The sequence below is a fragment of the Oikopleura dioica genome, chromosome PAR, assembly GCF_907165135.1.
Source record: "Oikopleura dioica chromosome PAR, OKI2018_I68_1.0, whole genome shotgun sequence".
In the NCBI taxonomy this organism is placed as follows: domain Eukaryota; kingdom Metazoa; phylum Chordata; class Appendicularia; order Copelata; family Oikopleuridae; genus Oikopleura; species Oikopleura dioica.
The window spans coordinates 16,928,654-16,953,653 of NC_137293.1; the positions used below are offsets into that span (position 1 = coordinate 16,928,654).

Consider the following 25,000-nt stretch of genomic DNA (forward strand, 5'->3'; position numbering starts at 1 on the left):
TTTGTTTTTGTTTTCAAGCCTGACCCTAACCCTAACCCATAAACCTAACCCTAACCCTAACCTAGCATAATCACTACCTAACTGCTTAAATCAGGGTATATATGCGCTCCGCGCCTGATTTCAGAGATAAGCTCCTTTTTGAGTATGCTGTCTTTCTTTCAGCCGCGCCTGTAGTCAGTTTTTTTTGTAGTCAGAACCTAGCGGGAGGACAGCCTTTCGGTAACCCTAACGAATTATTCGTTAGGGCAACGAATAATTCGTTGCAACGAATTATTTTCACCGGCGACGCAAAATTTGCCATATTTTCTGGAAATTATTAACTAACCAGAAGTCTGTATTTTGCGAACTGGGCAATGGGCAGTCAAATAGACGCCTACGCAAATTTTGTCGCAAGATTTTTGTCGGGTTGTGTCTCAAGTCCGTTTTTTATGATAATAAGGTATCGAGGTTGATTTGGGGCTATGAATTCTAAAAGAACAAGTGTGATGTCACTTTGATATGGAAATTAGCGTGGAAGGCGTGTGTTCCAAAATCGCCGCCCTCAGCGTCTCCAAAAAAGGGATGATGCGGTGGTCTTCGTAGCACAGGTTCAGGAGCGAGCTCGTGTCGCTGCTTCTGGCGAGCGCTAGTTTGTACTGAAAGAGCTTCCCGTCGAAGAAGTTCCAAGGATAAGTGTACTCGGGAGGCAGTGGTTGGCCGCAGATGTCGTTGGCGAACGATGCGTGTTCGCAGCATCGGATAAACATGGAACTCAGGGCGACGCCTCGATCCGTCAAAGCGGGGTCTAGCTTTGATGTCATCGCTACAAATATTGTTAGTTAGCGAATAACAACTGCCAAAAAAGCTTGGATCCCATTTTCAGTTCTACTCACCAACATTACGTAGATTTGGCGACAAGATAACAGACAGGAAGACATTAATGTCCATCAGTCGTAAAAGACTTCCTGGCTGCTGATTCAAGTATCGTAAAACGATCAATGGAATTACTAGGTTTGGCTGGAGCTCGGCGAAAAAGGGAGTATCGCTGAGAAATGTGGAAATGAGCGCTCGGACTCGGCGATTGTAGTCTGTCGGCCGCCGCGAAAGCCACAACACTTTTAAATCCGGCGTTTTCCATGTTTCGATCGGAAGGGCTCGCACCAGTTTCGGTACTCGATTGTTTGGATGCCACTCCCTAGAAAAGGCTAGAATGATAGAAGGAGGCGGTGGCTTACCGAATGAGAATGGGGTCCATCTTTCTCTTCTTTCTGTATTCCTTCTGTATTGAAGAAGATATCGAGAAGAGGATTCCGTAAAGAATCTGTCGTAGAGGCTTTGTTACTTCTAGCGAGCGCACTAGATATTTCCTGTGGACGAGATCCTCCAGTGCGCCGGTAAAGAAGACCTCTCCATTTGACAGTAAAGGCTAGAAAAAGTAGTTAGGAAGGAAAGCAGGCGCTATGATTACATAGATCCAGGGGTGGAGCTGTCCAGAAGTATGAAGCTCTTGAGCAATTTTGAGAATGTTTTTCTTTGGCGGAGGTAGTTTCGCGCTCCACTCGGGCTTCGTTTGGAAAATGTCGGAAACGAGGCGGATTTTCTCCGCTTTTTCGCTTTTCACTTCGACCTTTGGGGCTGCTCCGGCTTTGTGGGCGTCCTTCTTGCTCGCTGGCTTCGTCACTTGGAGATTGGCGCAGCTGAAGAAGTCGAAGGCAGATCGGAATTTCTCCGATTTGGATTTGTGGTCGGAGTGAGTCCAGAACTCGGCTATTTTGGCAATTATGGAATTACAGACGTTCGTTTCGTCGTGCTTCTTTACAAAATTCAACAGGCCGCTTATGTACATCTGGGAGGCCGTCCAGTCTTGGTGCTTCTGCCAATTACAGTCAGTTTAAAATCAGATGAGCGTTCTATTAACCTGTAGATATTCTGGATCAACGATGGTCATGATTTCATGCCTCGGGAGAATATGGTTGCCAGAGAGCGCCAGAAGCGCATATTTCTGCGCTGACGAAAGTTGAAGTTGGGTGCTCAGTTCAGCCAGGTCGATTCTAGAGCACCTGATGCTCGTTGATTCGCAGTCGAGGCGAAAGTTGGATGCTGATAGCAATTTGATTGAGTTAGGTAATTTCGGATTGAATATGTAATACTGAAAAGAAGGTGTTAAAAGCGAGCTTCAGATTCTTGCTCTTACTTTGTCGCTGGTCACAAAAGCAGAATGCGGATGGGTTAATAGATATTCGAGCATTTCATTGCGATGGTTAACACTTGAGGTATAAGTTTGGAAGCCGTAAAGCCTCAGAGCCCCTGAATTTTTGATTAAATTTCAAGAATAACAGCTTGCTTAACCTTTCAAGGACTGTTGCAGAGTAGGAGGATGGATAAACCAAGCTCTGGGGGGCGGAGTTCCCTTCCGTTGAATGTGGTTCCAGATCCGGCTTACGTTGTCATTTACTCGCTTGTTTACTGCATTCCAATCGTAGTAGCGCGAAATCTGAAATGGCAATTTGAAAACTCTTTCGTATCTTGCAGATCTTACATCAGCAGTTCCGTCAAAAAAGAAGACGAATTCGATATTTTTCTGATTGGCGACGGCTCTAATCAGCGACAAATGTACAACCATCTCGTTCCATTGCCCACCACATGACCAGTCCACGAATTTCGAGCCATACAAGCGGCTGAGGCAGCAATCGACATCGATGACAACACTGATTATCAATATATAAACGAGGCGAGAGTCGTTTTATCTTACTGTTTATGGCGGCGATTTGCGAATAATCCTCCTAGCTGGATATCGATAAAGCATTTCGGAAAGAGCTTCTCGAGATTTTCATATAAATCATCCGGAATCATAACCTAGGTTCAACAAAATCGCCCGAAACCAAGATCGGGTTTTATCGGGTTTTTTAGGAGATCGGGTTTTGTTGGATCGGGTTTTGTTGGATTTTATCGGGTTTTTGTCGGGGCCGAAATCGGGTTTTTATCGGGTTTTTTGTCGGATTTTTGTCGGGTTTCCAACGAGCAAAAATTTAAAAAATCAAGTCAAAAGAAGGTCAAAAACTTGTCTTGGGCGGTTTTTCTTTGGTCAACGACAATTTTCGAGTATCATTTCTAATAATATTTAGATTTTTGTACATTTTCCCATTGTACATCTCCTTATACAATAAAAACGCCTGGTCTAATACGGTCAAATATGCCATGGGCTTGAAAATAGTGGGAGTCAACCTAAAAGACTGTTCTACTAAAGCCTTCAAGCTCAGGCGGTCTCTGAAATTCTGTCCTCGAAATGGATCGCCGATTGCCAGGGACATCGCCGAATTTCATTCTCTTGCCAGAAGATTATCTTTGGTAAGATTGATGTGAATGTCCTCTAGAGCTCGTTCTCTACCTTTTACCGGTTTCGGAGGCAGTTCTCATCTATTTCGAGTGCATTTTGAGTAAAAAAGGGCAAGGGAGGCTTTTCAGACCGACTGTGATTGGCTGAAAAGGCAAGAAAAACCCGACGAAATTCCGACAAAATCCGACAAAAACCCGATCCTACGTCGGGTTTTGAAATTTTCAGGATCGGGTTTTGTAGGGTGAAAAACCCCGACAAAACCCGATAAATATCCGATCCGATATCGGGTTTTCCGGGCATCGGATTTCGATTTGTTGAACCTAGATCATAACTCAGCCATATCTGGACAAGAAACAGTTATTCTTCTGGTATTCTATCTTTATTGAAACAGGTTTTATTCTTTTAGAACAAGCGGACACTGTCTTTTGTATAATATCATTAATGATGGTATGGCAAGCGGGTCAATTAAATAGTACATAAATAAGGGTTGAACGAGAGGAACACATGGAGTACATTCGAACGCGTATTTATCGGTACATGTCATTGAAGTGTCGACCGATGATTAATCTTCGAACTTCAGAAGTTCCGGCACCGATCTCGTAAAGTTTAGCGTCTCGGAGGAATCGACCAGTTGGATAATCGTTAATGTAGCCATTTCCTAAATTGGTATAAGGGCGAGTCGATCTGGGCAATGGATACCTCCGAGGATTTGAATAGCGTCGAGGCAGACTTGGGTAGCTTTTTCAGCCGTGTAGAGAATGATGCCGGCACAATCGGCATTGTTGAAGTGGCCTTGATCAGCTGCTCGGGCGACTTGGTACAGGTACGATCTAAAAAGCAGCTGGTGGAAGCTATTTTCCTCAGTTTTTCTTACCGAGAAGCGCTCAAAGTAGTGTACATATCAGCAATCTTTCCCTGAAGAAGCTGGAACTTGGCGATCGGCTGGCCAAACTGCTTTCGCTCGTGAGCATATGGGATGGCAACGTCGCAGGCCGCCTGCATGAGACCAACGGGGCCACCGGAAAGGACCAATCGTTCGAGATTCAAGCCAGACATCAGGACATAAGCACCTTGGCCGATGCCGCCGAGGATGTTGTCTTCGTGAACTGCGACGTTTTCAAAAACGAGTTCGCCAGTAGGGCTGAAAATTGAGTCAAAAGAGACTGAAAAAACGCTTTCTTACCTTCCCCGCATGCCGAGTTTGTCAAGACGCTGGGCGCAGTGGAATCCTTCCGCGTTTCCGTCGACGATGAAAGCGGTGATGCCATGAGCAGGCTTGGCATCCTGGTCGGTTCGGGCGTAGATGATCATGGTATCCGCCATTGGGCCGTTGGTGATCCACATTTTCGTGCCGTTCAAGATCCAGTGATCGCCTTTCTTATCCGCTCGGATCTTCATCGACATGACGTCCGATCCGGAGCCGCTTTCAGACATGGCAAGGGCTCCGATGTGCTCACCAGAGATCAGTTTAGGCAGATACTTCTCTTTCTGCGCTTCGTTTCCATTTCTGACGATTTGGTTGATGCACAAGTTCGAGTGCGCACCGTAGGACAGAGCAATACCTCCAGCGATTCGACTCATTTCCTCCATGACAAGAGTATGCGCAAAGTAGCCCATGTCAGTACCTCCGTACTGCTCGGGAGCGGTGATGCCGTGGAGGCCCATTTCACCGCACTGGAGCCAGAACTTTCGGAAATCCTTAAAAACGTCGGTGCGGTCAGCTTCGTCGGCGTGCGGCTCGAGCTCGGCCTCGAAGAAGTTTCGGCACATGTTTCGCAGCTCGATTTGATCGTCAGTCAGACCGAAGAGGACGTCGTCGACGGGGATGCCGCCCAGTCGACGGGCTGGGACAGCAGCTTTGGTTGCAACTCGGAAAACGTTTCGCAGCATACTGAAAAGGGAGTGGAATGAGTGGTATTGGAATCTACGCGGTTTATTAGTCCATGAAAGAAGATTTCTCTATGGATTGTTAGTTAAATTGAACGGTTTCGAAAGGAAAAGAAGGATAAGAAATAAGGTCAGCTGATGAGATTCAAGCCTAGAATCAAGGTCAAAAATATTGTAATGTCTGGAAGGGGCAAAAATGAAGGGAGGAATAAATTACGACAAGATTTGCGTGGGCGGCTTTTCGCCTGAAAATAAGCTTTTTTACTGGCTCGGGATTGTCGCGCAAATTTTGTCGCTATTTTTCGTCGCTTCGAGAGTTAGGGGAGAAAAGTTGTACGGCTCTTTGTGGGTAGACTGCACCATGTGCATCTGCACAACAATTGGGTATATGAAGAATGAGTGGAAAGAATTCTCTTTGGATGATAAATTATTATAAATGAATAAGGAAAATAAGGTTGAAATAGCACTAACTGAGGGAGTTTTTCTTTACGAATTTGATTTCTTTTTGTAAAATAAAGGCTTGTTTTGGAAGAAGCATTATCCTGATCTTTCTTCATATAAATAAAAGAGAATAAGAAAGGCTTGCGAGAAATAGCATATGAAGAGAAAACGATATTCATACAGATTTATATAGCAGAGTCTGAGACAAGATGTGCATTACAGAAATTAATTTTTTTTCAGGACATATGACTTCTACGGTCATAGAAGGGCTGATAAGGCCAAAGGGTGTGTGTTTTTGGCACTTATCAAAATACAAATAGAGTATTTCGTCATTAAATAAGCAACAGCATTTAATTAAATATTCTGTTGGTCAAGCCATCCACTTTTGGATTCAGTGGCTGCTTAAAGTTGTCTAAATAAGCTGGAACGTAGTTTCGGTAGTCGTGCTCGTTTGTTTTCCAGTCCAAAAACGCTCTGAAGTCGACGTCTTTTTTCAAAATCCATTCCGCAAAATCTAATTTAAAATAAGTTCAACAATCGTCGTTAGTATGAAGAGCTTACTGTCATTAGGGCCGCAGAAATTGGGCAGCTCTTTGCCCTTAATTTTGTCGCTCTTTTTCTGGTCCTTTTCGGGCTTTCGCCAGTCGGGGTACTCGTGCTTCCAGCGTTCAATTTGATCAGCTTCGATCCACCCAGTGATGTCTTATTTACAGTAATAATCTAACCCAATTGAATTCTGGATCTACCTTTAGTCATGAAGTAGCAAGTCTGATTTCTGGCTTTCTCTGGCTTCAGAATCGGCGAAGTGATCCAACCAGTCGACATGTCTGGCTTCAAACATTCTTCCATTATTACTTGAGCTGCGTGAGTAATTCGGTCAACGATGGCATTTACTTTTTCTTCGCCAATTTTTCTCACTGAAAATTCTTTGTTACGTAACAGCATAAAGCGTTCACGCCCACCTTCTCGATCGAGCTTTCTCTGGAAATAATCGTAGAGGCGATAATCTGCCCAGTTGAAAGTTCTCAATCGTTTCTGGGAGTCTAAACTGATGGATCGTCCATCTGGCGTCATTCCGTTTAGCTAGAATTTGGTAAGAACTATTCAATGATGAATCTTACTTTTAGATGCATAACGTCCTCAACAGACCAGCATAACTTCAACATAAGGACCGCCAAGGACCTGTCTAGATCTTCGAGAATGATCATGTGATCGAAATCTTGCTCAATCTCATGAATCCACGCATCGACCAGCTGGAAGCCTCTTTGATAAGGCATGCTGAGCAAGTAAGACGGGTAGCCAAAGAACAAGAACTGCGGATTGACGACGAACAAGTAAGCGGAATGAGCGTAGTGGAACGATTCCAAATACTCCCAAGGCTTTGTCAAGAACTGGTCCATTTCGCCGTAGAAATTGGCGTTTTTGTTGTCATCTGCGCCCCTATCTTCCTCTAAAAGGTGTTTTTTGAATATAATGATAGCTGAGAAACTCACCTTTCATGTCAGCTCGGATTTTGACGCGCATTTCTTTAGTAAGACCGTTGTAGTACTTCCAAGAAGACATGAAGTTTGCTAAAGGATCTCGGAGAATACTGACTTTGAAGACGTCTTTTTCATGACTCGATCTACTGCTGTTCGATTGTACCTGAAAATACATTCAAGATGTGTTTTTTTTTTATCTGGGGTGGCAAAAATGTCAAAGTAGGAGGTTAAATAGGGTTATTGAGGCCCCTTTAGCTAATCAAAGACTGCTTCCCTCCCGGCTGGACTTGGCAGCCTGTGCAGAAAACCTGAGTCAGGGTATGAAAAAGCTTGAATACACTCTGACTCAGGTTTACTGCACTTATTGCCGAGCGAAGCCTCCAGGGAAATAGCCAGTAACTATCTCTACGTTTTGCCGAATCTAGGGATACAAACCTCATATGAACATAAGAAATGTCAAAGAGCGGACGATTTGGAATATCTCGACCCAGGAAGCAAAGATTCTCGTTGAAGGGAAGGTAACCATTTAAGAAAAACTAAACTTCGTTAACACAACTTTTGCGAAAAAACTCACCATAGCACCATTGTTACTCTCTCCCATCAAAAAGTTGTGTCCTTCTCGAGCAAAGCCGAAACGCATCAGAATGTTTGCAAATGTGGTTCCGCCAGTTTTCGACGTTTTTAAAAAGTAAACTGTTTCTTTTTTCGCGCAAGAGTCTTTGCCGAATTCGCCGATTTGCTCTTCAAGAGGGAGCTTTTTCCACCATCGCTGGGGGGAGGTGTCGTTGGAGGAAATGTATTGGTTCACGTATTTGATCTTTTCGACTTCGACGATCCTTTCGACTTCTTTTTGCTCAGAGTCAGGCAGGTTGTTTTGGAACTCTTCTAGCTCAGCGTGGATTGCATCTTTTCAACGGGTCTCGAAATGGTTGGAAAATAGGAATTTAGGGGCGGGAGACTTCTAATTCTGACCCTCTCCTGTAAGATCATCTTTAGTAAGAGCCTCTGGATTCGCCTCCAGAGACTTTTCGCTGAGCTCAAGCAAGTCCGCTTTAATCGCCTGAATTTCTTCAAGCAATTTAGGATAAATAGTGTCGGATAACGCCGAAGACTCTGAATTTTCGACAGCTTCGAACTCGACGAATTGGAAAGCCAACAAGCCGCATATTATCAGGAGGGAGATAAGTCCCGCTACAGTTGTGTTATTCATTTTCGGATGTTTACGATTTCACCAGCTATCTAACTTTTCATTCTAAAGAATAAACGATTAGTCGTTTCCCCGTCTCTTTTGAACATCTGGACAGATAATAAAAAAAAGATAAAATTAACGATTATATTTCCACTACTGACAATAGTTATAATTACCGCTTTGTTTTGACAACCAACTACTCATTCGACTCATCTAAACAACGAAATCCTTCAATAAACAAGCAAAATCTCCTTTATCCCTCAAGAATTAAAAAATATCATTTTAGAAAGTTCGGTCATTGAATTGTCTTTGGACTTAATTTTTTGGTGTTGAAGTTTGAACAGGCTCAACTTCAGATTTTGCTATTTTGGGTAAATGCGAGTCTGCCTCTTCTTTCGACGGTCGCTTGAGGGCTTCTTTGCGCTCAAATTCCTGCTTTTCCCATTGTTTTTCTGCTCTAACGCCGGTAAAGTCATGAACTTCCAGCGTTTTCAGCCACTCCACCATGCTTTCTTCCTCTGAAATTCATTTTTAAGTATTGATAGAAGAGTAGACATACATCTTTTTCCTACTTGAGAAGGCTCAAAATCAAGTCCGGCTAATTGTTTTCCATTCCAATTAAAAGTTCAATCTCACCTGTGTCCATCTTGAAAATGACCGGGAGAATATTTTCCTTTGCAAAATTATCCATGTCACTTTGCTTATCGCTCCATTCTAGCGTCTTGCGGTTGTCCGTCCCGTAATCCTTGTTGTACACATCGTAGTGCACTTGCCGCAGCACTAGTCCATTTCCCGGCGCCTTGGGGACGTCTTCAAAGGGTCTCTTGAACGCTCTCTCCCAATGATCATCCTGGCTAAAAAATCTTGAAAGATTGAATTAGGGAATCGAATGTCTTTGATATTTATTAAAATGCCACGTTTTCGGCGGCCGCATAACCCAACATAAGCGCCGTGCGAGAACTCTTGCCCGGGGCACCATCGCAAAGCCATTCGTACATCCCTCTCTGCTGGTGCTAGAATTTCAACAAGGGACAACGACATAACCGCTTATCTCGGCTTTAAAATTTGATAAAACGGGAAATTTTCTCAAAATAAATTTCAAGAGGTTCTCTTCCTTGATTTCAAAAACGATTGTGGCATTTCCGGAATGCGGCGAATGCTGATAATGAACTTACCAGTGATCCCCGGCTCTGGCAATAACTAATCCAACCATTTTTCTAATCTGGTGGATCATAAAACTCTGTCCAACAACCCTCAGCTCCACATATTCCCAATCATTGCAGATAAAAGGCTCTCCTTGAATCCGGAAGTCGAGAATGTGTCTCTTTGCCGACTCATCTCCTTCGAAAAAAAAAGGTCAGCTCAGAAGTTAATCGATAAAATCAGACCTTGACGCTTTCCTGACGTGAAGTTGTGATAAGATTTCGTGCCGGTGTACTTTTCAAGTAGGCTTTTGACGCATTCAAGTTTCTCGTTTTTTATTCTAAATGAACTTGGTCGATCCCAGTCTTCTTTGCTCCCGAAGCAGATTGTTGGGCAGTAGTAGCTGTAGGTTCTGTGAGTACATCGCTTCTTTGCGCAAAAGCCTGTTTTTTAGTTGGAAAAATTGAAAATGGAGAAAAATGATGATTCTTCTGAAAATTTGCAACTTTCCTTTGGTGACCAGTTCAAAGCCAGTGAGTCGAATATCGTCTGGCAGGTGTTTATTGACCAATTCGCACAGATTTTTCGGAATTTTACACTTCAACGAAGCAACATTCCCGATCGCCGAGACGCCCTAAATAGAGTTGAAATCTGAGATGGAGAAAGAAGTGGAATTTGTGTCTCTGTGATTTTCCCCTGGGCCGGGCTTTGGCGCTTCTTCTTTCTCAGTCACGGTGATTCTGGCGTAATCCGATTTACGAACGCGTCCAGTTAAAATAATACCGCGCATTATTTTGTTTAATTCAGCGGGAAATCAACCTTACTGCAGCTGGGCTTGACAGCCTGTGCAGAAAACCTGGGTAAGGGCCTGAGAGATCTAGAATCACTCCAGCCTATTTGAAAGATCTGGCGAAGCCGCAAAGCAGCTTCGTTCTTAAAGCCGCTACTCAGCTTGTCATTTAAATCGTTTCAAACCCTGAGTCAGACTCTATTTCTTTAGCAAGTCTAAATGATTACCTTATCAGTTCTGCTGCAGGATTGATATGCACATTTCTTCCTATCTGTAATAACATTAGAGTAGACAACCTTTGCAGCGACAAGGGCCTGGAAAACTCGTTTTTCAATCGTATCGACCTTGTCGTCTCCAGGGTTGTGTTGAAGGCCGTGGTAGTTTTTGCCACAGTATGATAGGAGAATCGCGATTTTTTTCTGCAAAGAATGATGATCAGAGTCATTGAATCGCGAAAACTACCTTTGGTCCATCAATAAGAGTCTCCTTATCCTTCAAAGATCCGTTTCCTCCATCCGTCCACTGCCGCGACTTTTTCTGTTTTACCAAATTTTTGTAATCTTTTTTCGAGCAATTTCTTGGAATCGGAATTGGAACGCCGTTAATATCCGTTTCTTCCTTTATTTCTTCCTCTATTTCTTTTTTAACTTCTTCGCTCTTCTCTTCCTTATCTCTATTTTCAGTTTTCTCATCGCTCACATCTGCCATTCTACAAAATTAGCGGGTCAGCGTCTCGCTGAATAAATTCTAACTTTATTATGCGGCAGTAAAAAATTTTGCGCCAAAAGGAACTTGCAAGCGCTCTTTTCTTCTCTTCAAGAATCGCTCAGATATCGCCACAGACCTTTGAAAAGGATCCTTTGTTTACTCCGATTGGATTTACGATTTGGGGATTTATCGGTCCGGGAGTTGTTGTCGGTAAAATTTTTACTGTCACGATGGTGAAATTAAATACGGCAACTTCTCAGGAAAGAAAACGTCCAAAACCAAAACAACATATTGCCAGCTGAGCGGGATCTTTTTGTTTTGATGCTTTTCGCGCATTCTTGAAATTTGAAAATTCTGCCTTAAGGACCCCCCCATCAAGAATCGCGAAAATAGGGCATCTTAGTGAAAGTTTTTCTCCAAAACTATCTTAGCTAGACCCTTAATTTTTATTGGATCCTTTAGATCGAACCCTCTACTGCAACCGTTCCCCTTAAGATGATCTCTCGACGCCAAATTTAAGGGTATACAGGCCGTTAAAGGTAAAGTTGCTTAGTGAACGTTTTTTTCGGGGTTTTCGTTGGGGTATGCCCTTAATTTTTTTTTCATGGTAAAGTTAAGGCCCTAAGCTACGACCGTTTGCTTTTTGAGAGTTTTTTGTCTACAAACTTAAGGAGGACAGCCCCTTTAAAATTTTATAAGTCGAATCTTAGTCGAATTTCAAGATTTACATTTTCAGTAATCATTGCCTAAATTGCCCTGAATTACGTTTTTATACTCGTGTTTATGATAGAAATAGTTTTTATGGTTGGTAAACCCTTAATTACCATTAAAAAATAGCGAACTAAAGATTTTTATGAAATGTAAAAAGTTAATTTTCAATTTTTGAAGTCAATTTCTGCCAAAATTTTCTATAAGATCAAAAAAATTTTCTGAATAAAAGTTGTTCCTCGTGGTCAAAACTACCCAAAAAAGCAAAAAAATTTTGAAAATTTTGACTTTTTTCATCTTGATGGGGGGGTCACAAGTGTGATTCATTTTCTGCTTTTTCATGAAACAACAAGTGAAATATCTTTTTAGTTAAATCGATATTTTCAGTAAAAACTTTTTGAAATCATGTTTTTATTAACAAAAACTTTTTTGCATCGGAAAAAATACACTAGAATAAAAAATAATATTGAATGAGCTGTTTTTTTGTACGAAGACATTGATTGTGTTGCAATTTTTTTCATGTAAACGGATAAAAGATGTTGATAAAAAAACAATTGAACTGTTGGGGATAAGTCTAATAAAGTGACAATAATTAAAGTAATTACTTGTTATATTTGTTATTTAGCAATTTTTTTTTTTGGAAAATAAAAAAATGCGAAATTCTGTTTTTTTATATTTGATAAATATAATTAAATTTAATTTAATTGATACATTGATGAAGGCTGAGGTACATGATAAGAATTTTAGTCTTTTTTCTTTTTTGGATGAATGAATAAGAAAAAAAGAAGAGTTTACTAGCGAAGATGAGATTTGTGTGATCAGTGGTTGATAGCCTCTTGAATTTGGACGAGGGAATGAACTTGAATGAAGCTAGACGGAAGCAGCTGTTTTTAGGTCTCTGAAGCAGGAATTTGCGGATTTGCGGTGGCTTCTTCTGGCTCGCTATTATCTGAAAAACAGGGCTCAAATCAACTCGTCCCATTTCAAATGTAATTAGTACCTGGGGAAACATCATCGTCAGCGCAAATTGGACTCGCGGATCTATCAATCTTCCCTTCCTCCGTTTTGATGACTTCGAGCAGTTGATCGATTTCAGCCTGGAAAGCTTCATTCGAGAGGTCTTCGTTGATTTCCTCTTTATCCTCTTCTGTTCCCTCGATTTCTTCGTTTTCAATCGGATCAAAGCCGTTTTCGACGATCGTGCTTGCATTGGACGACAAACTTATCGTGTCTTCGTCTTTTTGAACCGACTGAAAATGATGATTATCAGTTGAAAATAAAATGAGTCTACCTCAATCTCTAAAAACGATTCTTCATTTTCCGACCGCTTATTCTCCTCTGCTAGCTCTTTTTGTCGAGAATCAATGGCATTTTTGACCATTGCTTCGATGAAATCATGGAACGGGGGTCCGTCGACGACAGGATCGGATTCGTCACTGCATTTCTCAGAGCCATCGTTCGAAAGGACGGTGTCATTGGAAGCTGTGCTGCTAGTTTCTGCCGATTCATCGTCAGATTCATCAGAAACAGCGATTTTGGTGGGCAAAGGGTCGGTTTTTTCAACAGGACTCAGCATATCAAGCTTATGCGATCCATTTCGCTGAGAAAGAGCTAACAAGGAGCTAAAATTTTATTGAAAAAAAAGTTGAAAGAGGTAGTTTTACCGAAGACCCTGATTTTCATCTCTAAGTTGCTTCAACTTCGTTTTAGCTTGAAGATACGAGTCGTTGTCTGTGGGATACTTGCTCGCCGCCATCGTCATAATTGTGATCATGTCTCCAACTCTATCCGCCAGCTTTTGGTTTTCCTTCTAGGAAAAATGATGAGCAAATTAGTCGGTTCAAAGGGAAGTTGACTTACTCTTAGTTCATAAGTTTTATTCGCAGGAGCGAGGTGGGATCGCTCCCGCTCCAGTTTAGCTGCGTGAGTCGAGACTTTGCGGAATTTATCCATGACCATTTCTAGCACTGTTTGATGCTCAGCGAGCGCATGCCGTAGTTCCTTGTTTTCTGCCATGATCTGAAATCATGGAGGAATCTCCAAAAGAAAAAAAAATAAATGAGACTTACCCGTTTGTTTTTCCGCATTTCCCGTTTTCCCTGATTGATTATTCTCGGCCTCGCTGGTCCGTTTAAGTTTTCATTCAGCTCGTCGATCTGTTGTACAGTCAGTTTCAAGGGGGAAAGATGGGAAGTACTGTACCTCATTTTGCGCGGTCATATCGTCGTGAAGACCTTCCGCCATGCTCAAAAGTCTGTCCGCAAAAGAGTCTATTCTCGACATTCGTTCTTCGAGGCAGATATCTCCTCGCAAGTCACGTGACTAATTTGAAGGATTAAAATAAGGTAAAGAGTGAGACTCAAGTAATTACTCTTGATATTTGAATGTTAGTTGCGTGATTAGTAGAATTGCTCGACTCATGCGATTTTGATTTAGCCGAGATCGAGATTGGCGGTGCTGAGATTATTCGCTTGACTTCAATCTGGTGGAAAGTGGGATCATCTGCCCCGCGAAAGTGGCCGAAATCAGCTGTTCCTTCCTTTCGAGGATTTGGCAATTTCCGCGACTAAGTTTTGGCAATCAATGATTTTATAAATACCATAAGCAAATTGTAATAAGCAAATTGGTGGACTACAAAACGAACTACTGAATGGAACTTACAACCGGTTGTTCCGATGCCTCAGGCAGAACCTTGAAACTAGATGTCGTCGACACTGTCACTCGTCGACTCATCTCATCAATCACAAATTCTTAAGAAATAGTGTTAGAACCTTCGGTGCTCATATTTTTTATGAATTACACTGAGAGAAGGCTGTGCACCTGCGTGGCCACCGATATTTTTCAATAGTTCAGTTTTCAGGGGAGAGAGAAAAAGGCAGTAAAGAGGAGGATGGAAGTTTTTCTGGAAAGTGCTGGCAATACATGTTTTTTCGTTTTTTTTTTTCTCGTCTAAGGGAACGCGCTGCGATTGAGCTTGATTGTTGTCCGGTTGTTTTTGCCTAATTTCTAAAAATGGGGTTGAAGAAGGGATGAAAAATTATGAAAGAAGGACTTCTGCTAGGATGATTTTCGAAAAATGTTTTCAGGCCAGAAAATCACTTTTTAACTGTTAGTGCCATCTTCACCGCCGTCTCAAACCGAGTCGAACGGTATATGTATCGCTTGAAAATTCTAGAGTTTCGGGTACTTCCGGTCAGATTTACGAAATTCTAGTATTCCACTGCCGTTTTTGATACAGAAATGGTACTATGGCATATAGCATGTCAAAATGACCGCTAGAACGTGAGGAGTGCAGGGGTCTCAAAAAATAAGTACTTTTGCAAAGAAAAGTACCTAAAAAAAATTATTTTGTGATATTTTAGCACTAAAAATATCAAATTTGACGGAATTTTCGATTTAAATGTAGTTTTCTTTGTAGATTTATTTATAAGAGATAAAACTTGATTATACATCTGCTTTCTGCCCGAAAAAATTAATAATTGATATTTTTAGTGCTAAAAAATCACAAAATAATTATTTTTAGGTACTTTTCTTTGCAAAAGTACTTATTTTTTGAGACCCCTGCACTCCTCACGTTCTAGCGGTCATTTTGACATGCTATATGCCATAGTACCATTTCTGTATCAAAAACGGCAGTGGAATACTAGAATTTCGTAAATCTGACCGGAAGTACCCGAAACTCTAGAATTTTCAAGCGATACATATACCGTTCGACTCGGTTTGAGACGGCGGTGAAGATGGCACTAACAGTTAAAAAGTGATTTTTTGCTCTGAAAACATTTTTCGAAAATCATCTAGGGTGGAAAAATTCTCGAAGGGGTGCTGACTTGGCTCCCCAACCTGCGAAGAAAACCTGAGTCAGGGTCTAAAAGAAAGTTGATTGAAAAGGTAATTTTGCGAGACCGCTTTGAGATCTTCCAGAACCTGACTCGGGCTTTCTTCGCCGGTTGCCGAGCCCAGACTTTTCGAACCATTATTTTTTGCCACCCTAGATATGAAAGAAAGCATATTACATTTTATATAGAATTTTTGAGATTTGAACCTTGAGCGACTTTCGAAGATCAGCATTATTGGCCTCCGTCTCTTTTAACCGCTCCTTGTAAGTGTAAGTTTCGCCGATTTGCGAGGCATTTTCCTTCTCGAGTTCCTGCAAGAGCTAAGTTAGAAAAACAAAGATTGCAAAAAACAAACCAAGATTTTATTCTTTAGCGCGATTTCGTCTTCTTTTATCTTTTTCTCGAGTGATTGTTTCTCTTCTTTTGAAGATGCTTCCAGCGTTTTGAGTTTCTTTTCTGCCTCCTCGAACTTGCTTTTCAACTCTTCCGCTTCTTTGCTTTTCTCGCTGAGCGCAGTTTCCAGGTCTTCGACGTTTTTCATTAATCTGGCGACGGTTTCTTTTTGCTTTTTCAAGTTTTCCTGCTCTTGCTCGGTCTTCCAGGTGTCGCGGAGAACCATCAAATCGTCGATATTGTCTGCAGGGAGCTTTTTCTCGAAACGAACATACTTTGATATCTGAAACCAAAATTAATTATTCACAAACCGGCAAAAATGCATTTCCAAAACCCGCTATACGGCAGATTTTAACGCTCTTTTAGCACCCTGGGTCAGGTTTTCACACAGGTTTCGACCCGAATGAAACTTACCCAAAGTAAGAGATTCGCGTCGAGCATGGAGATTTTGGCGAAATTGTCGTTTTGCTTCAAATCGTCTCGCATCCGATCCAAATTGCTGAAAGCGAGAAGATTTTTCATCGCTCCCAGTTGATCGCAAACTTCTACGACGCTTTCCGAGAGGACTTTTGTCAGATACTCTTTTAGCGCTTCATCCATTTTTTCTGAAATTGACATTTTTAGAGGATAAGAAAAATATATTTTAATGGTAAGAAAAGAAAAGATATCGGAATGTTGAGTTTTTAGAAATCGACGTGCTCGAGCATGGTCTTTTTAGATCTGAGGACGTCGTGGAGCCACTTTTCTCGGAACACATGACGGCCAGGCTGGAAGACGAGACGATTGCCCTCAACTTGATAGACGACTTCAACAGGATAGCTTGAAGGAGTTCGTTAGTGAAAGAAGGGAGGAGAAATTATGCTACAAAAATGCGACAATGTTTTCGTGAGTGGGCATATTAACTTCTGATCTGCTGGAAATAGAGAAATAGGATGAACGGACAATTTTTGAGCGACAAAACGGACCGCCCCTACAAATTTAGTCGCGAAATCTTTTCAAGAGTCTTTTGAGTCTTACTTGTCTGGTTCTGTTTTTGAAACTCTGATGAAAAAGTAAACGGATGCAGATGCTCGTGGAATCGGATTCATTTTCGTTGGAATGGAAAATCGAACTCGGTAAGTGTGCAGTGTTGAAAACTCTTCGTCGGTTTCTCCCAGATAATCTCAAAAATAAAGTCAAATTTGAGTGGATATGCGTTGATTTACCAGTGCAGCGGAGCCATTGCTCGCTAATCTCCCATTGCTTCACGAAGTTGTCGATATTATTAATTGCAGTGACAGTACTGTACTCTCCCTTGCTTCCCCAGTTGCCCGAGGGGCCAGTCGGGCAAGTGCCTTCGATCGAAACATCGGGCAGCAAATCGAAAGTTGCTTCCATTCTGAAAAGAGCTCTTTTTGTCGCGTTTTTTGAAGAATCGTGGAAGAACTTTTAATTTTCAGAATTCCCGTAAACGATACTCTTCATATCTCGATACCAGTCAATTAAAATCCAGTGTTCAGATCTTCTCTCAAACATTTCGGGCTCATAAGTGTCCAGGAAGTTTAAAAGTCCAAAGATCTCTACATCTGCGAAATTGGGCTTTTCTCCGCCGAAATAAACATTTTTCGATTTGATTTTTGCTTGATTCAAGGGATGAGAAATTCAGCTTCACGCTTCAATTATTTGAAGAAAAAGCTTAGCAGAGCACGAAGAGAAAAGCACCCCGGGCCTAGATCGGCGATTTTCGAAGCGATTTCGTTCCAGATGCCTTCAGATTCGAAGCCCATCAGCGTTCCGTGGTCGGCCCCTTTTTCGCCGCTTTCGATTACCTTCCTGCGTCCGGATAAATAGTCTTTGTAGTTGCTTTTGCGGGCGTGGGCATAACTTGCTAGAGTGAGATGTTTTGAGTAAAGCGGGACTTCGACGTTTTCGTAAAATTTTGAAGTGTTGCGGAAACTAAAAATCGATGATAAAGCATATGGTGACTTTGCAGTTAGGAATTTATTTTCAACAAAAATTCTTGACCCATATTATCAGTGTGACATTTATTTGCTCGTATTTGCACATGTAATTCATTTCCAGGATGAGATTTTTTAACCTTGATCGACGGATTTTCTCTACGGCTTATTGATTCATTTTATAAATTGAAACGGAGAATTTCAAAGAAGACTTTCATGTGCGCCTATATTTGCTAGAAACTCTATTTATTCTCAAAAATAGAGCGTCACCATAAAATCTGCAGCTTCCATCTGGACAAAACAAGACAGCTGCATACTTCGCCTTTTTCATGCAATCTACCTTATGCATCTTTGGAAAATTGTAGGGACATGAAATTTACCTTTGAGAATAATCAAGATGCATTGTATGCAACAGCAGAGGCTTTAGTTCTTCATCAGCCAAAGTCCTCGCTTTGTTAGCCCTCTTCGTAATTTTATGAAATCGAAGAGTCTCTTTATCCATATCAACGTCCAATTTATCCTGAACGGGATGAAGCGTCCAGCATCTGTTCATAACTTTTTCTTGGGTGAATAAAAACTTGTTGAGCGCACTTTCCATGGTTTGCCAAGCCACTTTTACTTTTGGAAATCGTTTCTTCAGTTCTTCTAGTGAATAAAATTCGTTGTTTCGCGCGAAGTTTTCTTGGGACTCTAGAATCGATATGGCGAGGCTGGAGCCAGAGATGTAGACCCCGTCTTCTTCCAAAACTGGGATGTCAAAGGGTGTTTTAGCATCTTAAATTCCGATAAAACTGGCTTTGAAATCAACAAAGAGAACTTACCGCAGTCAGTATCGGCAAAAATGCTCTCAATTTTGAGCGGATTGACTTCCACTCTCTCAAATGGAATATTCTTCCACCTCAGAAACGTTTCCAACGAATGGGTGTCAGGAATTCCAATGAAGCCATAAACCTTTGTTGCGCTCGTTTCTTCCTTCGCGCTGACCATGTTTTTGAAGTTTGATAAATTCCGATTCCGATGCCGGCGGATGCGAAAAGTGATCGGCATCCCATGAATCGACTCATTCTTAAATCGCGTTCGCTTATGACTTTGGATTATATACAGTTTATATTCACCGGAAGTATTGCACAATAACAGAATGTAAAGAAACAGTAGATTTAGTAGGCTAAGTCGGCTTTTCATCGTTTATCTCTTCGCGGAGGGCGAAAGGGATTCAGCTTGACGCACTTTGCCATCCACTCGATTCCTTCTGTGACGCCTGCTCCTGTCAGACCTGAGCAGGGGCGAATCATGCAATCTCGCGAGCCGATTCTGTTTGAGCAGTCGTGGAAGGCGTGTTTGATCTCAAGAATAGGCAGGCAACCGGAGATATCTTGCTTGTTTCCGAGAATCAGAAGTGGGGCGCTGTCCAGCGTAGAAAAGCTATGTAACAGTCATATAAATCACCATTTACAATCAAAAAGGTGTACCTAAGAACATGGTCGAAAGCCCTTTTTGATTCCAAAAGTCGATCTGGATCAGCGGAGTCAACGATGAAAATGACCCCGTGACAGTCGCTGAAATACTTGTCCCAAAGACTTTGGAGCTCTTCCTGTCCTCCGAGATCCCAGAACATCAGTTTCACTCCTTGCGTTGTGATTTTTCCGATATTTAGGCCGACCGTCGTGGTTATTTTATTCAACGGCATTCCTCGGTACTCTATGTCTGATGTCATGGAAAGAAATAAAGGAGTAATTTACCTTTACTGAACTTCGTCTTCGTTTGCTCAAGAAACGTCGTTTTTCCCGCATCGTCAAGTCCCAAAATCAAGATGCAATATTCATCTTTTTGAAAATAATGCCGATACGCTCCTGACAAAAGAGTATACATTTCTAAAGATCAAAAATTAACCGCTGTTTTATGAATATTAGAAGAAATAATACGATCGATTTTTTCAGAAATGCTCAAACAGAATAACTTAAAATTTCAAGAAGGCTTAGAATTGGGATTCAAGACAAAGTTGAAGAATAAAAAAATGAACTGGACACAGAGTCGTCTTTTTTCGCTGAGAAAGCTTTTTTTGTGTAATGCAACTCAACAGCTCATTGCTGTTTTTAAATTAAGAAAATGAGTTAGATTAAATAGTTTTTTTTTCAAATTATTTATATAAAAAAGAAGAAACGAGGGTCTCATCGTGTTCGCGTGTAAAAAAGAAGGTAAGCGTCTTTGGACTGGAACGATGAGGTTGAGCTCACATGACTGTCGTTGTAGTCGAACCAGCCGCTCTGAGTCTTGCCATAAGCTGTGTAGTGGCCGCCACCGACTAGGATTCATTTTAAACAATTTGTTTATTAAACAAATTTTAAAAATAAATTGAGACATTTTCAAGCCATAAACGATGGTTGAAATTTGATAAACTTACTGCTTCCAAAATGGTTGCAAACAGACTGAAGCTCGTATTTGTTTCCATCCATGCTCATTATTTCAGGAAAACGAATATCAGTGGTAATCTTCCTTCTTGAGTAGCCAGTAGAGTCGCCGAAGCGCTTCAAATGAATGACTAGCAGTTGAGGATATTTTTCGATGGAGAACTTTTTGGACATTTTTCTTCGTTTCTTGCACTTTTCGCATTTCGGTTGCTCTGATCCGTCCAAGATCTTAAAAATTATTTTTGTAGATTCAAGAGTTAATTTTTTTCAAACCTCTTCGCGTTGAAACTCTTTCAAACAGTCGTCGATGCCTCTTGCCAAGGAAGGAATCGGAAGCGACAAGTCCCAGAAAGGATCCCAAACCTGAAAGCTTTAGGCTTGTTTTCTCGGTAAATTTCTTACCTCAGAGACGTAGGAGCAGACGGAACAGGTCAGAGAGCTCTTTAACTGTCCAACACACATATCAACAATGCTTGAATCCTCCCTCGATTTGTAGAAGCGCCAAGCTTCGGATGCGGTTTTTGCTTCTTGAGTTATTCTAGGCTTGGATACGATTCTGCAGACATCATCATGAAGCGCTTGGAAAATTGTTACGGAAAGTCATTCTTTTAAGTATTTTTACCTTCTAGGAACCAGCGCAAAAACTCTTGCGCGTCTTCCTGAGCTGTGCCTCGAAAGAGGCCACTAGCTTTGCTGACAGCTCCTTTTACCAGCGTCGGATTGCCAGTGCTCCCAGAGAGAAGATCCTCGAATAACTGGGCTGCGTATTTTGCTACTTTTCCCGAAGTCTTTGATCTTGAATTGATTTCGCTTTCGTAGCCGCCTTTTGTTAAGTACGACTAAAGAAGAGGTTGATTTGATGCGTTCTAAGCGTTAGTTTAAACTAACCTGCATAGGAGCACAATGTAAAAGACATTGAAGTACAGAATTTAAATAGCACGAGTTTCCAATGTTCTTCAAGCCGCCGCGCTTTCTCTTTGAAAGAGAATCTCGCTCCGTCAGGTCGCCTTGAACCATATTTTCAGTTCAAAATTTGGGCAATTCGGAAATTTAAAAAAAATGTATAAAAAAGACCAAAGGATTCTAAATTTGAAAAGTTGTCAATTCACTCATTTTCGATAGCAGCAATATCGATAAAAGAGGAATTTTTGGCGCATGCTCTGAAACGCTAACATCCGCAAGTTTCTTATTTGAATCATTCAGAAATCTGTATATTTCTATAGATACCATATATGTGTGTATTTTTTCAGAAAACTCCAAAATGGTTTTGAATCGGATGAAATTGGTTCTTACCGGTAATTGTTCGAATAGATGAGGTAGTATGAGTCCCAGAAGTAGTACGAGACCTCCCGGACGCTTGTCCACTGACTGGAATTAAACTTGTCCGACTAGATCCGACGCCGTAGCGCGAGGAAGAGGAGCTCGAGGATGCTCCATATTTCGAACTGTTGTAGGTGCCGCTGGACGGAGAAAGGCTAGGTAAAGTACTGGTCACGCTGGTGCTACTGGTGTATCGGTTGTGAAGCCCGGACGAAGCTAGGTTCGATGATGCTGTTGAGCCCATTGATGGACGACGCAGATAGTGGGAGCTCGACGTTGATGTGTAGGACGGGGTGGACGAAGATAACTTGAACGATTTCAGCTGACTATCCAAGTCCCTAAGAGCCGCTTTATAAGCTGATAAAAAGTTGTTGATTACCTCAAACCATCAGTATATCTCGTCGCTGGGCGAAAGTCCTCCGATTTCGTCCTCTCCAAATCCGAAGAAAAGCTGTACGACGGTCTACTCCTGTGCGCTGACGGATCGTACGAAGATGTCCTTCCACCGAGGATGTCTTTCACGCCATAGGAACTTGAGCTACTCGAACCATATGAGTCCGACGAATATCGATTGTATGAATATGGCATTATCTTCTACCGTCTCATGCTAAAACGCGTATTTGCCGAAAATGTTTGAACATCACACAATAATCTCGGTGAACATGAGATACAGCTTTTTAAGAATAAATTGTGGTTTTTCAATTTTAAACTTTAAAATGAAGGAGTATAAAAGGAGCGAAGCATCTTTGGTTTTTAGTTTTTTCGGTTTGCGAGGCGGCGCGCAAGCTCTTCGGTCTTATCGATAACGTGGGTTGCTGATCCTGTGCCGCTGATGCGAGAGATTCCAGGGCCAATGTCTGCAATAGAGGATAAAAGAGGAAAGGAGAAGGGCATTACCTGAGGTGGGAATTCTTGACAAGTTCATGCAGTTTTTCTTCAAATCATTCGCCGTAACTGTATACAAGTATCCGTCGTTGATTTCTTTGTGTTTTTCTGGACCCAGACAGACTTTAAAAGCCCCATCTTCCCAGCAGAATACAACATCTTGAAAGTTCATCAAGTTGTAATGCTGCCCTTCTTCCAATGGAGCACCTGAAGTAACGAATGCGTTAGAAAATGAAAATTGATGAAAACTTACGTTTGATATTTCGCGTCAGCTGTGCGTAGCCGCCGTTTTCTTTGAATAGCGAAGTGAACTTTCCTGTGCCGATATCATCGAGCAGCGCGTTGAAGAAGGTTTTATCTTTGTTCTGGGCTTCTTTCCAAAAGTCTTTGACGCTCTCCGGAATTGAATTTGTATACATTGAGGAAGCGAGAGGCTCCGTGATTCTAGAATCTTTTGAGAAAAGGGATCAAAATGGTTGGTTTTTTACCTTGTTCCAGAAGAAGGTGTCGGGACAGGGCTGGAGACTGGAGATGATCGAAGAGTTACTTGGACTCGATCGCCGTTTGAAAATTCAACGGGCGAGTTGGATTTTGTCTTGTCCATGAGTTTCGGAGGATGGCCCGATCGGATTTGGGCGAGGGTGGAGACTGGAACGTCGAACTTTTGCGAAATCAGCGACAGAAAGGTTGAAGTATTTACATCTGAAGAAAACTGCATCACGTCACTGCGCCCGTCGGAGAGACAGATTTTGATTCGCAAGTTGCCGGATTTGCCAGCAACATCTCTTCATTTTTAGTGAGACTCGAAGGAAGAAAGGGTTACTTACGATTTGGTCTGTTCCTCGATGGCTTTTTGCTTCTTGTTGATGCTCTCTGAATTCGGCAGAGTCTTCCCCGCTGGTCTTTGGACATTCGAAGCACTTCTTCGTTTCAAATCGAGGAGACTCATCGTTTTGTGCTTCACACTCGTTGTTGGAGTTCCGCAAAACAGGCACTGAAATAAAAATTTTAAAAAATCTAAGCAAAACATAGAAAAACCTCTGGGTGACTATTTTCGAAGACGAGCTGAAGCTGATCGTGCTCGGCAACGTAGATGCCGGTCATGTTGTTTGGCAACTGATAAGTCTTGTTGTCTTGGAGGTAGCCTTGCTGCTCCTTCACTAATTCATACGAGTCTCCAAGAGGCTTCAAATCTGAAGAATCCACTTCGCCGATCGAGCCGCAATTGTGACAGATGAAAAGCCGCGACTCTCCCATTGCTTTTTTGTAGTTCGCGGTGATATTAGCCGGGGTGCAGTCGGTTTCTCTGTAAACATCGCGGAAGAGTTTCGTGATCATGAACGTCTGAACCTTTTCCTCCGCTGAAAACGCTCTTCTCATGGCGCCGATTAATTTGACTAAATAACCGTCGGAAAACTCGATCCCACCGCCAAGCTGGATTCCCTTTGTTCCACTTGGAGTCGATTTGAAGGTCACGTAGTCTTGCAAGTCGTCCTGCGAAACGAGCCAGACCGGAGGTAGAACTGTCATCGGGAGGATGATGTGTTGGTCGTTGGAATAATGCTTTGGGAGAATGGGGATGAAGTGATTTCGCCCTGGACTTGCCCATGCGATCGCGATCGGCGGGTGAGGCCTGTTGCTTTTGTCTCTGCATTTGGACGGTCCGGCCAGGACGGGAAGGAAAATCGCCGAGTAGTCTCCAACACTGCCCATGCCGTTTTGCGAATCGAGCAGGATGATAGGCCGTCTGAGGACATTTGCAAGAGCGAAGACGTGGATGTTTCTCAATCCAAGAGTCGCCCCGCCGGATAAATAACAAGGATCGGCTTCGTCGATGATCACCGGCCACTCGGAGTCCTCGACGTAATTGACCATTAATCTGCGGTATTGAAGAAGATTTGACTGCAGGTGTTCTTTGATAGACATTCGAAGCGGGTGCCAGAAAAGCTGAGTTCCTGAAATCGCCCTGGAAATCGCATGAACCAGGCAATGACCATCCGGATCCGCATGCGCGGCAATAAGTGCTTCTGGAACGCGATTGGCTTCGGCGACAACTGTGAGGGTATCGTCGAGATATCCGGTCTGGTAAACTGTTTTGTCCTTTCCTGATCCAGGAATGGCTTTCTGCTTGTCTCTGATTCGGAAATGTCGATTCGCCAAAAGTGCGCAGTCGAAAGTGTCGCCCATGTTCATTTCTCGCAAAAGCTTGGGTGCTCCGTCTCTGTCCATCCCGTAGCGGCTGAGGAAAGGCGACAAAAGCTTCGCCTCGAAGTTGTGGACGCCGCGAAACGCCACAAGCTCCAGCGATTTACTCATATCAAGGCTGTGTTGTAGCAGCTTCTCGCAGACGGAACTTTCTCGTGCATTTTTCAGCGAATTGAGAGGATTCGTTGTTCCACAGCCGCTGCAATAAACGAAAGATGCACTTGATAATGCATGAACGATTTGATTACATTCTCCACAACGACCGTAAACACCGATATCGTTGTCTAATCCCCCCATTCTAAAGCAAATAGAATCAGTACAAAATATAATTGGAGCCGCTTTAGGAGTACCCG

The 25,000-nt window shown here is 42.3% G+C and overlaps 11 protein-coding genes across 12 annotated transcripts; all 11 read right to left on the reverse strand.

Annotated features, from left to right (window-relative positions):
- Positions 1-269: 269 nt before the first annotated feature.
- On the reverse strand, positions 270-3,763 carry LOC145705195 (constitutive coactivator of PPAR-gamma-like protein 1 homolog). Its single transcript, XM_081782649.1, has 10 exons — positions 3,649-3,763; positions 2,732-2,835; positions 2,519-2,687; positions 2,329-2,473; positions 2,174-2,286; positions 1,898-2,128; positions 1,448-1,852; positions 1,215-1,405; positions 873-1,174; positions 270-802 (listed from the first exon to the last, which is right to left on the reverse strand). The coding sequence occupies exons 2-10, from the start codon at positions 2,830-2,832 to the stop codon at positions 489-491; spliced, it is 1,971 nt and encodes a 656-aa protein (XP_081638775.1). The 5' UTR covers positions 2,833-2,835; positions 3,649-3,763; the 3' UTR covers positions 270-488.
- Positions 3,764-3,836: 73 nt separating this feature from the next.
- On the reverse strand, positions 3,837-5,228 carry LOC145705196 (isovaleryl-CoA dehydrogenase, mitochondrial-like). The gene is made up of 4 exons (XM_081782650.1): positions 4,500-5,228; positions 4,191-4,457; positions 4,016-4,146; positions 3,837-3,974 (listed from the first exon to the last, which is right to left on the reverse strand). The coding sequence occupies exons 1-4, from the start codon at positions 5,204-5,206 to the stop codon at positions 3,844-3,846; spliced, it is 1,236 nt and encodes a 411-aa protein (XP_081638776.1). The 5' UTR covers positions 5,207-5,228; the 3' UTR covers positions 3,837-3,843.
- Positions 5,229-5,233: 5 nt separating this feature from the next.
- LOC145705197 (uncharacterized) lies at positions 5,234-7,661 on the reverse strand. The gene is made up of 7 exons (XM_081782651.1): positions 7,561-7,661; positions 7,138-7,288; positions 6,766-7,094; positions 6,607-6,727; positions 6,391-6,561; positions 6,206-6,346; positions 5,234-6,158 (listed from the first exon to the last, which is right to left on the reverse strand). Exons 2-7 carry the CDS (start codon positions 7,205-7,207, stop codon positions 5,995-5,997), a joined length of 996 nt encoding a protein of 331 aa, XP_081638777.1. The 5' UTR covers positions 7,208-7,288; positions 7,561-7,661; the 3' UTR covers positions 5,234-5,994.
- Positions 7,662-8,552: 891 nt separating this feature from the next.
- Positions 8,553-10,955, reverse strand: LOC145703797 (pseudouridylate synthase 1 homolog). Its single transcript, XM_081781188.1, has 7 exons — positions 10,710-10,955; positions 10,475-10,666; positions 9,967-10,091; positions 9,703-9,899; positions 9,490-9,655; positions 8,951-9,168; positions 8,553-8,832 (listed from the first exon to the last, which is right to left on the reverse strand). The coding sequence occupies exons 1-7, from the start codon at positions 10,953-10,955 to the stop codon at positions 8,630-8,632; spliced, it is 1,347 nt and encodes a 448-aa protein (XP_081637314.1). The 3' UTR covers positions 8,553-8,629.
- Positions 10,956-12,057: 1,102 nt separating this feature from the next.
- LOC145705229 (uncharacterized) lies at positions 12,058-14,410 on the reverse strand. 2 transcript variants are annotated; one of them, XM_081782687.1, is made up of 9 exons: positions 14,325-14,410; positions 14,035-14,229; positions 13,866-13,985; positions 13,733-13,819; positions 13,524-13,682; positions 13,328-13,473; positions 12,955-13,285; positions 12,664-12,913; positions 12,058-12,612 (listed from the first exon to the last, which is right to left on the reverse strand). In XM_081782687.1, exons 1-9 carry the CDS (start codon positions 14,394-14,396, stop codon positions 12,554-12,556), a joined length of 1,419 nt encoding a protein of 472 aa, XP_081638813.1. In that variant the 5' UTR covers positions 14,397-14,410; the 3' UTR covers positions 12,058-12,553. The 2 variants fall into 2 exon arrangements, with proteins under 2 accessions (XP_081638813.1, XP_081638814.1); XM_081782688.1 differs by lacking the exon at positions 14,035-14,229 and having other exon boundaries at positions 14,325-14,409.
- A 31-nt stretch (positions 14,411-14,441) lies between these two features.
- On the reverse strand, positions 14,442-16,524 carry LOC145705233 (uncharacterized). Its single transcript, XM_081782692.1, has 4 exons — positions 16,307-16,524; positions 15,855-16,175; positions 15,706-15,810; positions 14,442-14,669 (listed from the first exon to the last, which is right to left on the reverse strand). The coding sequence occupies exons 1-4, from the start codon at positions 16,508-16,510 to the stop codon at positions 14,613-14,615; spliced, it is 687 nt and encodes a 228-aa protein (XP_081638818.1). The 5' UTR covers positions 16,511-16,524; the 3' UTR covers positions 14,442-14,612.
- On the reverse strand, positions 16,523-17,269 carry LOC145705236 (A-kinase anchor protein 14-like). The gene is made up of 3 exons (XM_081782694.1): positions 17,098-17,269; positions 16,910-17,054; positions 16,523-16,711 (listed from the first exon to the last, which is right to left on the reverse strand). Exons 1-3 carry the CDS (start codon positions 17,267-17,269, stop codon positions 16,576-16,578), a joined length of 453 nt encoding a protein of 150 aa, XP_081638820.1. The 3' UTR covers positions 16,523-16,575.
- Positions 17,270-17,295: 26 nt separating this feature from the next.
- LOC145705232 (uncharacterized) lies at positions 17,296-18,876 on the reverse strand. Its single transcript, XM_081782691.1, has 4 exons — positions 18,651-18,876; positions 18,210-18,603; positions 17,601-17,827; positions 17,296-17,511 (listed from the first exon to the last, which is right to left on the reverse strand). The coding sequence occupies exons 1-4, from the start codon at positions 18,874-18,876 to the stop codon at positions 17,321-17,323; spliced, it is 1,038 nt and encodes a 345-aa protein (XP_081638817.1). The 3' UTR covers positions 17,296-17,320.
- A 108-nt stretch (positions 18,877-18,984) lies between these two features.
- LOC145705235 (ADP-ribosylation factor-related protein 1-like) lies at positions 18,985-19,727 on the reverse strand. Its single transcript, XM_081782693.1, has 3 exons — positions 19,569-19,727; positions 19,299-19,527; positions 18,985-19,251 (listed from the first exon to the last, which is right to left on the reverse strand). Exons 1-3 carry the CDS (start codon positions 19,696-19,698, stop codon positions 19,008-19,010), a joined length of 603 nt encoding a protein of 200 aa, XP_081638819.1. The 5' UTR covers positions 19,699-19,727; the 3' UTR covers positions 18,985-19,007.
- Positions 19,728-19,730: 3 nt separating this feature from the next.
- Positions 19,731-22,238, reverse strand: LOC145705231 (ubiquitin carboxyl-terminal hydrolase 2-like). The gene is made up of 8 exons (XM_081782690.1): positions 21,937-22,238; positions 21,531-21,895; positions 21,126-21,244; positions 20,860-21,076; positions 20,640-20,815; positions 20,511-20,600; positions 20,231-20,465; positions 19,731-20,131 (listed from the first exon to the last, which is right to left on the reverse strand). Exons 1-8 carry the CDS (start codon positions 22,143-22,145, stop codon positions 19,998-20,000), a joined length of 1,545 nt encoding a protein of 514 aa, XP_081638816.1. The 5' UTR covers positions 22,146-22,238; the 3' UTR covers positions 19,731-19,997.
- Positions 22,239-22,275: 37 nt separating this feature from the next.
- On the reverse strand, positions 22,276-24,944 carry LOC145705230 (deubiquitinating protein VCPIP1-like). Its single transcript, XM_081782689.1, has 6 exons — positions 23,481-24,944; positions 23,270-23,436; positions 22,931-23,227; positions 22,696-22,886; positions 22,455-22,649; positions 22,276-22,414 (listed from the first exon to the last, which is right to left on the reverse strand). Exons 1-6 carry the CDS (start codon positions 24,942-24,944, stop codon positions 22,311-22,313), a joined length of 2,418 nt encoding a protein of 805 aa, XP_081638815.1. The 3' UTR covers positions 22,276-22,310.
- Between the last annotated feature and the right edge of the window lie 56 nt (positions 24,945-25,000).